The sequence below is a fragment of the Corvus cornix genome, chromosome 1 (genome assembly GCF_000738735.6).
Source record: "Corvus cornix cornix isolate S_Up_H32 chromosome 1, ASM73873v5, whole genome shotgun sequence".
Classification (NCBI taxonomy): domain Eukaryota; kingdom Metazoa; phylum Chordata; class Aves; order Passeriformes; family Corvidae; genus Corvus; species Corvus cornix.
The window spans coordinates 34358139-34371853 of record NC_046332.1 but is presented as its reverse complement, the minus strand read 5'-3'; the positions used below and the strand labels follow the sequence as shown (position 1 = coordinate 34371853).

General features: G+C 37.1%; 1 protein-coding gene across 29 annotated transcripts in view; it reads right to left on the bottom strand.

Moving 5' to 3' along the window:
- The window catches only part of DLG2 (discs large MAGUK scaffold protein 2), a 1001253-nt gene that overhangs the window by 228060 nt on the left and 759478 nt on the right, over nucleotides 1-13715 (bottom strand). For all 29 annotated transcript variants that reach the window (XM_039562448.1, XM_039562454.1, XM_039562457.1 and 26 more), the window contains one exon: nucleotides 3772-3840. In XM_039562448.1, coding sequence (XP_039418382.1) covers nucleotides 3772-3840 — 69 coding nt within the window. The remainder of the gene's footprint in view (nucleotides 1-3771; nucleotides 3841-13715) is intronic.

Here is a 13715-nt window from a genome sequence, read left to right as displayed (position 1 = left end):
AAATTGTCACAAACTTTAAAGCATATTTAATACGAGGGAACCTATTGGGAGCCAGGCTTCTACCTGACTGATGCATGTGCGACTGCACTGGGTTATACAGGTGCAACTGTTTCTGTTCTGTAGGAAGACCTCTGGACTTTAGCAATCTTTCGTTTTATCTTTTGTAGCGAAATTAAAGCCTGCACACCAGGCAAGGTTTTCTGCTTGCAGATAGCAAGATGAAATTGGCATACAGGAATAATCTTTCTGATTTGATAAACTGGTCTGCATTTTTACCATGACACCTGACATTTACTTTAAATGCACAGGAGTCTGTCTCCTGGGTTTGAGAAACCTCATTGATTTCTAGAGAGATAATGTAGGACAGCTAATATGCTCTTTAGATCTATAAGGGATATGATTATTCCTGTCTGCTTGTTCATTTATCCTTTGTCTCACATAATCACTTGTCTCTCTTCTCTGTTCCAGGAGGTATATTAGTTACATGCTAATAATCAAAATAAATCCTGAAAACTGCATGTCTGTTCCACCTGCTACACCCAGCACAGGCAACTCCATACCAGAAAGGTTTGCTTTGCACTTTGTTTTTAAAAACTATTGGTTCCATATTGAAACCACTGTTCTAAAATCTATTACAGCATTCAATAGCTCTATTTACCATGAATGCTCCAGCTTTACAGTTTGTAAACAAAGCTGGAAGAGATGGAACTGCTGAGAGGCAACAGAATTGCACTATCAGAAGACAGGAAGTATTCACAGGCTCAGAGAATACCTAAAAATAGCAGTGCCTCTAAGCCATGTTTCAAAGTATCAATACACAGGCCGCTAAGATCAAGCATCTGAAATTACATTATAGAAGACACTTTGAAACACAAAGAAGTCTGTACTATCTGTCCTATTAAGAATAAAAATTCTTGTCCTTAGTCATGGTTCAAATGCTGTTTATTTGTGTATAAATATTTATATATATATATTTCAGATACTCAGTCACATTGATAAGTAGGTGTAATATTTCCATCAAAAGACTCCATCAAATTAGTTGAAATCCCAGTTTCTAGGAGTTGGCTGGTAGCATACAACATTCAGTTTAGTGGGGATGCCAAAAGCAGAGAGAATAGCTGTCAGATGTCACTAACATTAAAGCTTTGTGTGCTAGTACAGCAGGATTTCAAAAAAAACAGGGCTCTTTTCAACCAATATTTTTCCTATTTTGGATCCTCACAGCTAAGATTATTCATCAAAATAGTTTCCAAAACCTCAAAAAACTAGTATTTTCAAATTCAAACATTACAGTTTTCTTGTTTTTTAAACCATGAAAATGAAACATTAGGGAAGTTGCTAATGATGACCTCAAACACCTCTGAAGTTCATGCCTTTATAGACGTAATAAATCTGTACACCTCACATACAGTTATTACACTGTGAAGAATATATGGCTTGAATATAAAGGAAAAACAACCTTTAAAGACATCTTTTTTTTTCCCACCTAGCTACTCATTTTGTTGCTGGAACCTGAAGTCCACAAAATCCCTCTCTCACAAAAAATAAATTGTTTTATGTATTCATCCATTACCTAGTTGAAAAAAAGCTATTTGAGTTATTTAAAAATCTATTCTGGCCAGCTCAGTTATCACATATTCAACAGGGTGGAAAGGACTAAATGCCAGCAAATGCAATTCCCTCTGTATTTCTTTAACCCTTCCAAATTTAATTTTTCTTTCTTAGGACCCAGTAATTATATCACTTCAGTGACTCCACAGTCAGTGAGGGAGAGCCAGCATGCAGGGTACAAATGTCAGCATGTGCCAGAGATGCCTTGCAGGTAAAGCAGCTGTTTACAAAGTGCATCTCAAAAGCAATATAGTGATTCTTCTAAATAGAGGATTCTACTGATAGGAACATGGTTCCTAAAAGAGAAAAATAACTTTATTTTGACCTCAAATTCTATTAGCCGTAAACATACTTAACAGCATGGACTCCACAAAACCATTATAATAAATTGAGCTTTAACATAATGAAATATTTAGGGCTGAGCTGATTATTCATTTCTGCTCAGCAGTGGAATAGGCTAACAATCCCACTTTCCTATGCGAAATGAAATATGATGCAGTGTAAGTTCATTAGTACTAATTACAAAATGATGTTCTCCTACCTCCTGAACAACAGAAGACCTGTGGTATCAACTGCAGGTTTTCTGCACTCTAATGATTCACACACAATATATGCAAGTTGTCTGTGTGGCCAGTACACATTCTGAGATTTATCTAAAAATTCATTTAGACACATTGATTTCCAAATTTCAGTAGGAGTTTAAAGCTACAGGATGACTCCTGAATTGGTCCAGTAGACCAAGCCACAGATATCATAAGAGAATTTCCTTCCCTAAATCTCAAATGAGCAAATTAGTTTTTTTCTTTCCCTCTCCCTCCTTTTTCACCACCAAAATTGTTGAAGCTCAGTTTTATTTCAAACATCAATTTATTCATGAGATGATTTGAAGAAGAGTCAGGGGAATTTATTATGACTCTCTCTTTGGATTAGAGCTAGACAGAAGAGAAATCTAAAAGGAGAGTGTTTAAACACTGAGACTGCTTGTCCAGAACTTGAGTAATCTCCACATTTTTGATAGTCACAGCTTCACTGGACAAGACCCTGAGCAACCTGATCCACCTTAGAGTTGGCCCTATTTTGAGCAAGATGGCTGGACAATGATGAGAGCTTCATTTATAGAACTATCTTCCAGATGATAGCCCTAGAGCCACATGCACCTCTCCTGAATAATTCCATTATTCAATTTAATTTTCAAAGAATAATTACCATAGCTGTTTTACGTATTTTAAATAAACTTATTTTAAAATCATAGCTCTAGATAAGAAATTAAAAATTGAGAGTTGTGAGAAAACCATTTCAGGCTTCACTTAGGACAGAATTATTTTACACATCTACCGCTTCAATTTTCTGCCTGCGCGACAGTACAGTTGTAATGGAAACTAAAAGACAACAAGATGGCATCTTTCCTCTGTGGAAACTGTATAGTCTCCCTTTTATCACAAGAAAGAAAAGCTTTGAAATATGACCTGAGAGCAGCCAATGACAAGTTATTACCCATGCCTACAGAGTTCCACATTTCTATGTAAGGGGAGAAAAAAATCTGACATTTTTTTAAACTCTGCCAGTCAGTGCAAACAAAATCTGTTCCTGTGTTAAATATCAGCCTTTCTAATACTGTAAAGATGCAAGAATATTAACTGTAGTTGTGAATTATTCACATTTTACACAATTGTTTTAGTTAAAATTGAGGCAGCTGTGTACCCAGAGCTGTGTTCTACAGTTAACACATTCAGTTACACAGATATTCACCAGCACAGGATTAATATTTTCTATCAGTACTTCTTCATCCTTAGTTTTGGTTTGTCAAAAAGAACTCATGCATACATTAAGAAAACAGAGTACGACTTCACTGGGCATTTCCATGATTAGTGGGAAGATTTTACAGCTAACAGAAGTAAATATTAACAATAGTCAAGTGACATGAATTTAAGAAATGGTATCCAGTGTATCTCCATGACAGATATTCTCATCTCCATAAAAACCAAACCTTTCAGTGTAAGTATCAAGAAAGGATCAGCACTAATTTGAATCTTCATTGCTTCCTCTCACAGAATTAAACACCGTGGTGTGCAACCCACATCTAATTAATAGCTCTGTGTATGTGGGTAGTTCAGTGGTATCTGACACCTCTACAGCAGCTTCAACAGAGAATCATCTTACCCTTCCACAGAAATGGTCCGCTGCAAGCTCACTGTGGGTGGACGTGTTGCAGTGCTGTGCTGGGAATGACTGTATGGCCAAGGAAGAATAAAGAAAAGCATTTGTTAAAGAAATAGAAGTCTCTCTTGCTCTTATTATCTCTAGCAATTTAGCTAATGCCAAAACAGATACAACAATCAGATTGTTTTACACGTGTCTAAAGCATTTTGACTTCAGTGATGCTCATCTGTTCAAAAAGGGAGTAATTGTACAATCTCTCTTGCTTAAATTCAGCTTTCATTTCTCATTAAGAGCATAAAATTAAGCGAATAACTCCCCCTTATCTTTCTTACTCATTTTAAATACATATATATTCACACACAGAGTTTAGTAATTTAAAATAACTTAAATGCTACTCATCCCACTAAATATACTAAACATACAATGCAAATTTAATTTCAGAGCAAAAGGTAATCCAGCAAATGATAACGTAATAAATCTAATTCTCAGTGTTTCAGTAAAAGAGAACATGCACTGCTTAGAATTGCACTTTGATGTAACTTCAACACTATTTCTATCAGATTTTAAGTAGCTTGAGTCTTTGCACATGGATTTTTATTAATATAGGACACAACACTTAGGAAAAACAGGATATTTTTCTAAGCAAAACACAGACACTCTGAAAGAAAAAGCTTTTTGATTGAAAGCCCTGAGGTCTAATGGCTTCTCGAATGGTCTACTGACATGACTAAGAAACCTGAATAATAATCATTATGTTAAAACTACACAGTATGTGCTAATTTCAGTATTGTACTATGGTATAACAGTATTGTAAATACAAATGGATAACAACAGAGCATCATTCAAAGGCAGTTTTGTGATAATAAATTGTACTCCTTATCCAGGACAACCTGTTTAAGTAAAATATTTGAAATCAGAAGCATCTGGGTGTATTTTCTTATTAGTTTAAATGACTACAGCACACAGTGAGGCCCAGTATTAAAAATGCAAAGTACACAATAAAAATAAATCTTTATGTCAGATTTGTATCACTGATTCTAACTGAAGACTTTGTCTTGCTTTCAAGCTTTGCGTACATCTCAAGCTGCTTGTTCAGAACAAGCACATCTCATTTTCAATGGAAGCTACTTCATTTGACATTAGTGAGCAACACATCTATTTTACATGAGTTTCATCCTGTGGCAAAGTCAAAACTGTCTGTCTGATAGAAAAGATGCAATTTTTTCTTTTTTTTTTGTGTAGCCCATAGAGTTGTGATGCATGCCACTAGACAAACAAAAGTTCTGCTGCCTCCTGGTATCTTCTGCTGTGACAGTTGTGCTCTTGTTTTATGTTAGTAAAGTACTGATCCTAATTGAGAGAAAGTTTCATCTGGTTTTTAGAAAAGTATATTCCCCTTCTAAGAAAAGCCACAGAACTTTTTATCTGTTTTATAGCAAAACTTATTCAGGAGTATCATAAGTTTCTGGGATCATGGTGTGAACAGAATAGCTGAGTTGGAAAAACACTGCAGAATATTATATGAACATTGGTTAAAATTTCACATTAAGTTTGCACATACAAGGCACTTCACACCTCACTCCTGCCAAGTGAGGGGCTCAGCTATCAGCAATATTCCACTCATTAGAAAACCTTTTCCAGTCCTAGGGATTTGTGACACAGCATTCAAATGGGCCCTCAACTTCTTTCATGAAAATAGTTCTGAACTGGTGGTATGAAAACTCATTTTTACATAATTATAAAAATCAAGTTTGATGCTTGATATAAACCTGTGCCTTCTAAGGTATCATCATGAATATAATGACACCTGAAAGTCTAAAACGCAGTTTAGTCATTGCTTGACACAAGTAGCTATTGGCGACAGAAATAATAGTCTGATATGATTCCTAACTGACTTATTGAAAAGATAATCTCCTGGTGAGTTCTATCAAACTGATGGAACCAGCAGAAGGAAGCTGTTTTCATCACATGCTTAATACACTTGTGCATTTGCCATGTCTTTTGCAGCACTAAAGAAAATAAAGCTTCTGAGTTACTTTCTATGATGAATGCCTAAACATATCCCGATTGACATACGTAAGCAGCATAGTTTTACACTGACCGATCAAAGTGTTCAAAGTTTGACATTTAGGCTTAAAAAAATGCTACCATTTCTCTGAAATGGTACAGAGTGAACCTCCTACTAGTGTAATATAAAGTAACAATATTTCCATTATACTACCCTGTACTACAGCCACACAAGATGGATCTTCCCTGAAGAAAAGAATCTTACATCCTGTAAAAGACCAGTTTTAACTTAAATCCATTTAATTTTAGTTCATTGAGACAAGGGAAATATACTATTCTTGTAAGATAAGTCGTAAGAGTGAAGGAACAAAGAATGAGATTATAAATTAATAATAAGGGACAAAACTGGGAGCAAAGTATCCAACCTCTCTTTTTAATGGGTTTAAATTGCCTTTTGTTTTGGACTTATTTCTTAGGCAAGGTGAACAATTTCATGACTTCATTAAATACTAAAAATAGAGCAGCCTGGTGTTCACATATTTTTTAAAATATTTATTATGAAAATAATAATATCAGTAAGTATTATAGAAACAAAAAGTTGAGTAGCCAGTCTCCTTAGTTTTAATTCTGTTCTAGCCCAAGAAATCTCTGAAGGCACTTTTGCTGGGTGGGTGATGCTGAAACTGGAGGCAGCATCGTAAGCACTTCTTTCCCCATAGGGACCGCATGAACCACCACCTTCCCTTCCCAAATGACACTTCCACCGACACACAGTACGCCAGTGAAACCTCTAACTGGGATGAAACGATCATGTTAGGGAAATATTTAGTGTGTTTTAAACTCCTATAATGCAAAAATATGGAGAAACCACCCTTAAGGGATCAGCATGACACTCAAATCAGTTGATCCCAAAGCCTGTCTATTGCACTGACATTTGAAGAAATAAGGTTGTTACAATCCAAAATTTTTCCTCTTCTCTTTTGTTTGGATAAAACCAAGATATATTGTCTTTACAAAGAGAGTACTAGAAAAGTCATTAGCTTTTCTCTCTCAGCCTTCAACCTCTATCAACAAAGAAAAGCTGTCCTGTATTTGCTATAGCCCTGATTTAGGAAACCTTTTGTTTCCATGTATCTTTATTTTGACAAGTCAAAACTGACAGCATAGAAGTTATTTGCTTCCTGAAGAAATTGACCTGCAACTTCTCATAAAGAAGCAGTGAAGCAGCCACGGCACAGGCTGGGTAGAGACCTCTCTGAACACTGGCTTTGGAGCAGCCATTCTTCAGCTCTCAGTTCTGAAACTGCCACACAGAAGAAAAATGTACAAACTCCACTTGTCTATCAATATGTTCTCTGCAGGAAAAAAAAATCCCAAACAAACAACAACAACAACAAAAAAAACCAAACCCAAAACTACAGCTCTGAGTTATTCTTTGCTATTCACAATACTAAAAGAAAAAAGAGGGATAAATATAATATTGAAAAAATTCCACCAGAAGCAAGTGAAGGGAATGCTAACACTGTTTGTTTTTATGATGTATTCTCAGCATGCTGTTTCTTATGTCAAGGATTGAAGATAGTGCTGCAGTTGTTTATAAAGCTTCTAAGCCTTTGATTTGATGGATGTAAGAGTTTAAGAAGGCAACGTGCTTTAATTCCATTAATGTGGGGTTTTAATTCAGCTCAGTGAAGTGAAACCAGCATTTCCTGATGCTGCCAACAGCTAAACGTCTAACTTAAATGAGTTTTTGCACTCCTGTGGGATTAATTAGAAGACCAGAGATTGCTTTTTTTTGGCATTAATTTTATCTCAGCTACAAATGGTTTGATAATATCCAGTACTGACAGTTACTGACCCATATTAGAAGTGTCAAACAAATCAGACAGTCTCCCATCAGAGGCAAATAGGAAACTCCAGGGAATAGGACATTCAACCCTGCTACCTTCAGATCACCCTCAGGTAACAAAGCCAGACATGAGATGTAACGCTGTTTTCATGCACAGGCACATGCAGTGAGGATTTTCGCAACATAACTCAATTTTTAAAATGGCATCTGTACATCTACTGTACAAATAGCATTGCTAGGCTAATTACCTACTCAGTGGAAAACAGAAAACCAACAAAATTAAGGATTAGACTGTCCCTCTGCCTACAAATATCTAGAATAAGGGCCACACTACATCTCTGTTCAGGTTCTCTGAGGTACTTTCACTTGCTCAACTAAAGTAAAAAAGCTTGCTGACTTATTCTTTCCTCCCTGTCTCCCTTCCCCAAACAGTATTCACAAAGAAGTGGTTAGCCACATTCTGTGACTTAAAGTATTTGAGTTATTGCAGCCCTAAACTAGCATCATTTAGCAATAAGGAAGAATGCGAGGTGGAGCTATGACTCAGAGGAATGCTTCAGCTCCTGGAATAAAGCTAATTATCCACCTTTGTTAGCGGTGTGCCTAACTCAGGTACCTGATCTTCAAAGTGGTGAAACATCCACTGACTTCAAATCTACTTCCCTATGGCTGAGGTAATTTCAGGAGATAATGATAACCTTTAAAATATAAAAATCTTGCTTCTTTGAGAGGAATTGTTCTTTCAGCTTGAGATAAAGTATTTAAAACAGCAGAAATAGTTTAGAATGATGTGGGGGGAACTGAAAGTAATTAGAAATGCTGTTTAAAGGAGAAGAGTGGAGAGGATATATTTTTAAAGCAGTTCCACATGTAAAGTTCCCATGTAGGGTAAATACAAACCTACAGTATTGTGAAGAACTCAACATTGAGTAAATTAGGCACAGTGAGTGAAAACTGTTAGAAAAAACCTAATCCAATGCTAACTGATTATGTTCCTTGTTCATATCTTCATATTTTGGACAGACTTTTGGGTTTTTAGAAGTAGGGTGCCTAAATATCCACATCATTCCAAGACATTTGATTGCTGCTAAAAAAAAGTTTAAGTCTTCCTACCAGCCGCAGTTATAATACTACTATTGTTGTCATTATTGCTATCATTATTATTTATGATACTGCAACAATTACAAGGAATTATGAAGCTCCTTCTGGGAGCTGAAATACTCCCTGATGAAGTTAGTTTGAAAATTGTACCAGCTAAGGACTGAGTTTTACATGGCAAAATATTTACAACAAGTGAAAAACATGCAGGTGTGTAGGAAAAAAAAGGGATAATGGTATAAGAAGGAAAATCCAACACTCTCAGTTGCTTAAGCACTATTGGATGGAAATGATCCATGAACATAACAACTGATTTTGTCTCTACAGTTGTGGAAGAGGATGTAGTTCTATTTTCATGAATTTAAATAGGGAATGTTTGTTCAGAAACTGCAGGGAACTTCCTGATGCAGTCTGTGTGGCCTCCCAATTACCTACAGCTCATGGTGCTTGGTACCACGCCCAATACAGTGCTGGGTTTGCAGTTCTGCATGGAGAAGGCAGCTGTTGCCCTCCTTCCTACACGATGCTTATGCACTTCCACATCACTAGTGACTTTTGCCATACACTCAAGTGTTGTGTCTCATTTCCTGTTACTATCACTCCGGATTCTCCCTGGCATTAGTTCATTCCAAGCATTACCAATCTGATGAATTGTACAGGGTGTAAGAGAATTGGAGACAGTTTGATTTCTCTGTGACAGAACAACAATTAGTTTTGCTGGGTAAAAAGAAATCATCCTCCCCAAAGGAAAACACAGGCTACAGTACAGAAAAACATCTTAGTCAGGTCCTCTCTAATGTATCAGAAACCAAGATGTACTTTAGAAAAAAACTTCTATTAAGGTTGTCCGGAGACACTGAATAATCTGAACATGTTGAAACACTTCAGAGGCAGAGTGCAAAAGCTTGTGGGATTGGAAGGGGTCATTGGCTTCTTCCAGTCATTCTATATGGCTGGAAGAAGTCATTTAGCTTCTCACTCAGTTTCTGTGTATGTACCGGGTTTGCATGACAAGGTTTTGGTAGTGGGGGGGGCTATAGGGGCATCTTCTGTGAGAAGCTGCTTGAAGCTTCCCCCATGTCCAACAGAGCCAATGCCAGCCAGCTCCAAGACAGACTGCTGGCCAAGGCCAAGCCCATCACTGACAGTGGTAGTGCCTCTGGGATAACATATTCCAGAAGCGGCAAAAAAGTGCGGCCAAAGAGAGAAGTAAGAATATGTGAGAGGAAAAGCCCTGCAGACCCCAAGGTCAGTGCAGAAGGAGAGGGAGGAGGTGCTCCAGGTGCCAGAGCAGGGATTCCTCTGCAGCCCCTGGTGCAGCCCATGGTGAGGCAGCTGTGTCCCTGCAGCCCATGGAGGACCCCACAGTGGAGTAGGCAGATACCTGAACTAGGCTGTAAAACCCACACTGGACCAGGTCTGCTGGCAGGACATGTGACTCTCCAGGAGACCCATGCTGGATTAGCCTGTTCCTCAAGGACTGCACCCCATGGAAGGAGTTCATGGAAAGGACGCACATTTGGAGCAGTTCATGAAAAACTACAGCCCTTGGGAAGGATCCGTATGTTGGAGAAGTTCATGGAAGACTGTTTCCATTGGTAGGGACCTCATGCTGGAGCCAGGGAAGAGTGTGAGAAAGAAGCTGCTGCAGACATAAGATGTAGTGAATTCATCACAACCCGCATTCACCATCACCCTGTGTTGCTCAGGGAAAGCCAGTGCAGAAATCACGAGTGAAGTTGAACCCAGAACGAAGAGAAAGGCTGGGGGAAAGTGTTTTAAGGTTTTATTTCTCACTACCATACTCTGATTTAATTGAATTAATTTCACTGAGTTGAGCCTGATTTGCCTGTGAGGGTGATTGATCTCTCCCTGGAAAACAAGGATATGTGTAGTCTTTCGCAGGGAGCATGTAGCACAATTTCCATCAATAGCTGCTCTGCGGCAGCTGCAACACCCAGCACTCACCACTGTCCCATAAATCCCACTTCTGATGGATTTCTAGAGCTGTGCATTGCTTCCATAATGAAACACATCATTGCACACAAATTTTATTAGGTCTCCGTGCAAGTAATGACACAAGTATGTGCACCGAACTTCCTTTGCAGTTTAAGCAAATGTCAAAAGACATTAGCAAGGACTTGAAACATGGGTCCACTTTTAAGGAACTTTGGCAAAACTTTGATAAAAATCAAGAGATAGCTCAGCAGTTTTAGGAAAATTCATATAGGCAATAGGAAGAATCATAAGATTTGTGATCCAAAAATACCAAATTGCACATCAGACATGTATTTAACAGTTGCATTGCTGGGGGAAGACAAAAGAAGAAAAAAGAAATTATTGGGTAAGTTTTCCAGTAAGGAAACTGCTCCTATTGTCTAAAGGAAAAGCTCATCTAATCTATAGTCCGTGAATACAGCATAAATTCTGAAATACTGTAAACTAGTCAATTATTCATAACAATGCTAACGGGCAGCATACCTTTAGTCTCAGAAAGTGTTAAGACCAGAATTTTTAGATGACTTGGTTTATTACTGTCAATAGAACTGAATGAAATGCATTTTTGTCAAAACACAATTTTGTGGGAGATATGTACTCAGTAGGAGAATAAGAAAACAAATGGTTAAACAAACACTTGGAAAATCTGGAAAACCTCACATTTTCATGTACTTTTCCACTACAGTCCATAGAAGTTCATCTAAAGTTAGGAATTCCACTTTAAAGACCATTGAGAACTCCCTTCAGGAATCAGAGATTCCTAATTCCAATCCAGGATCCAAAAAAAGGAAGTATAATGCAATTTTAATACAGAACTCTGTCAGAGCAACCTTGTCATTAACAAAATGGAGAGAGATTATATCCTGATGGTTACACTGCTCTTGCAATACTGAATTTGGTGCCTAGAAAAACCTTGCTTCGCTTTCTCTTCTCAAGGTAGGGTTGACTTTCTTTGCACTGAAGATGACACTTGAAAAGTAATTCATAGGACTTTTGTACTTCATCTCCTTGTTTTAAAAGGAGTAGGGAAATCATAGATAAGTAAGTCTAATAACAGACTTAAATTAACATCAACCCATTAAACTAATTTGTGAAGTTTCTATCCCTCTCCATCCAAAGAAAAACAAGCACATAAAATTCTTTTCATGCTGGAGTCATTGCACTAAATTTTACTCATTTAAGATCAAGTATATGGAAATTAAAGTGATTTAAAACAGTAATGAAAAACTGCCTGATGCCAAACCATACCATGCCATTAATAAACATTTCTAACTGTAATGAGATTCTTTATTATATCTGCATAATAAAAAAATCCTACAGAAATTAAATATTGTGTAAGACCACGTTCATTTTCTCTGTGCTTACTAACCTTCATGTGTGTATTGCAATGACTTACAGAAAAGGAGTACACTCAGCTTCCACCAAAGTGACTGATTGAAACAAATGGGACCATCACAATAGAAAGAGCATTGATTTACAATTTAAAATTCATCAGAAAAGCACACTTCCTACTGCAGTTACTCCTGATACTGTGTTTACTGCACCTGTGTGATACCTTCTGATAATGTTATCCCTCCTGTGTGGATATACATTATCTCTGTGCAAGCTAGGAATACGGGTTGAAAATGTCTTTTTTTCAACAGAGCAGAGGTGAGAGTGTAATCCTACTTAAGCTGCTGTTTAGTCTCACTTCCTCTGTCATTCAAAGCAGCCTAGCATGCAAGTGTGCATGTGCAGCTATATCAAGCACAAACCCAACAATCCTAGAAAAATACACACAGAGAAAAAAGCAAATGCAGAAATAACATAATGCAGATAACATTCCAACAGAATACTGAAAAACAGCAGGGAATGGCAATTTGAAAATGCAGAAGTATAAAGACTGTATTGTCAATACAAAAGATGAACAGTGAAGAAATTCAACAGTTTAAACTCTTCTGCTTCTAATCTAATCTATATGAAGCATGATTTTTGAATGTTTTAAATTTGACAGAAGTTGGACTTAGCAGTTCATGGGAAACATTGAGTGTCTTACATCACGGGGTCTAAGGATGAAGTATACACTAAAATTAGATATGAAAAAAAATTTAAAATGTATTAATTTTTCTCATTCTAGGGTTACTCCCAGTGGGAGTGTCAGGCATAAGCATCTCCCAGAGAAGATGACCGTAATACTATCTAAGCACATTAGTAATTAATTTTGCCTGGCTTTGATTATAGGCCCTAGACTGGATTAGATGAATGATGCTGTATTATTTACTTATATGTTCCATTACGTCAATCCTTATATTCATAAACAGATAAATAAACCACCATTTATTAAAAGATGGTTATTAAATTCACTCTTTGAAGAGATATTTAGCTAATTAAGAGAGAACTGTGAAAGGAATTTATCAAGACTTCTACTCTATGCCTGTGGCAGTCATTAAGGTGAATTGTTTAGTTACAAACTTAGTAGATAAATCATTTGAGTAAAACATTGGAAACTGGTTTTAAAAGGTCTGCAAAATTAGCAAGCGTGTGTGCATGAATGAGCTGATACACAGCCAATTTGTGATCCTCCTGGTGACTAATTTAACATCACTAAGATAAAATAGTGTAAGTTCTGAACAATAGCCTGGGTTTCCTCTGCTAAACTTTACAAGTATTTCTTACAGGTTAGGGATCATTTCGTATAATTACAACCTTCTCATCAGTCAGCCAGCAAACCCAAGGTCCTTGGGTTATTTCAAGGTTACTTTAGTGTAAAGCCACTGCTTTACTAGTCTTTACTAGTGTAAAGACACTGCTATGTTTCTTCTACTTTCAGGTTTCATTTACTAAATAAAGAGCTTCATCTAGAAGTAAGTCTCTCTTTGCTACTAGCAACTAATTACTTCCCTCTGCAAGTATTTAGGTGCTTTGGTTCTCACATGTTTTGGCCAGAACCAGTTGCACTGGGTCCACTGAGATTTAAAATACTGGTGATTAAGAGAAAACATCTGAGTAACAG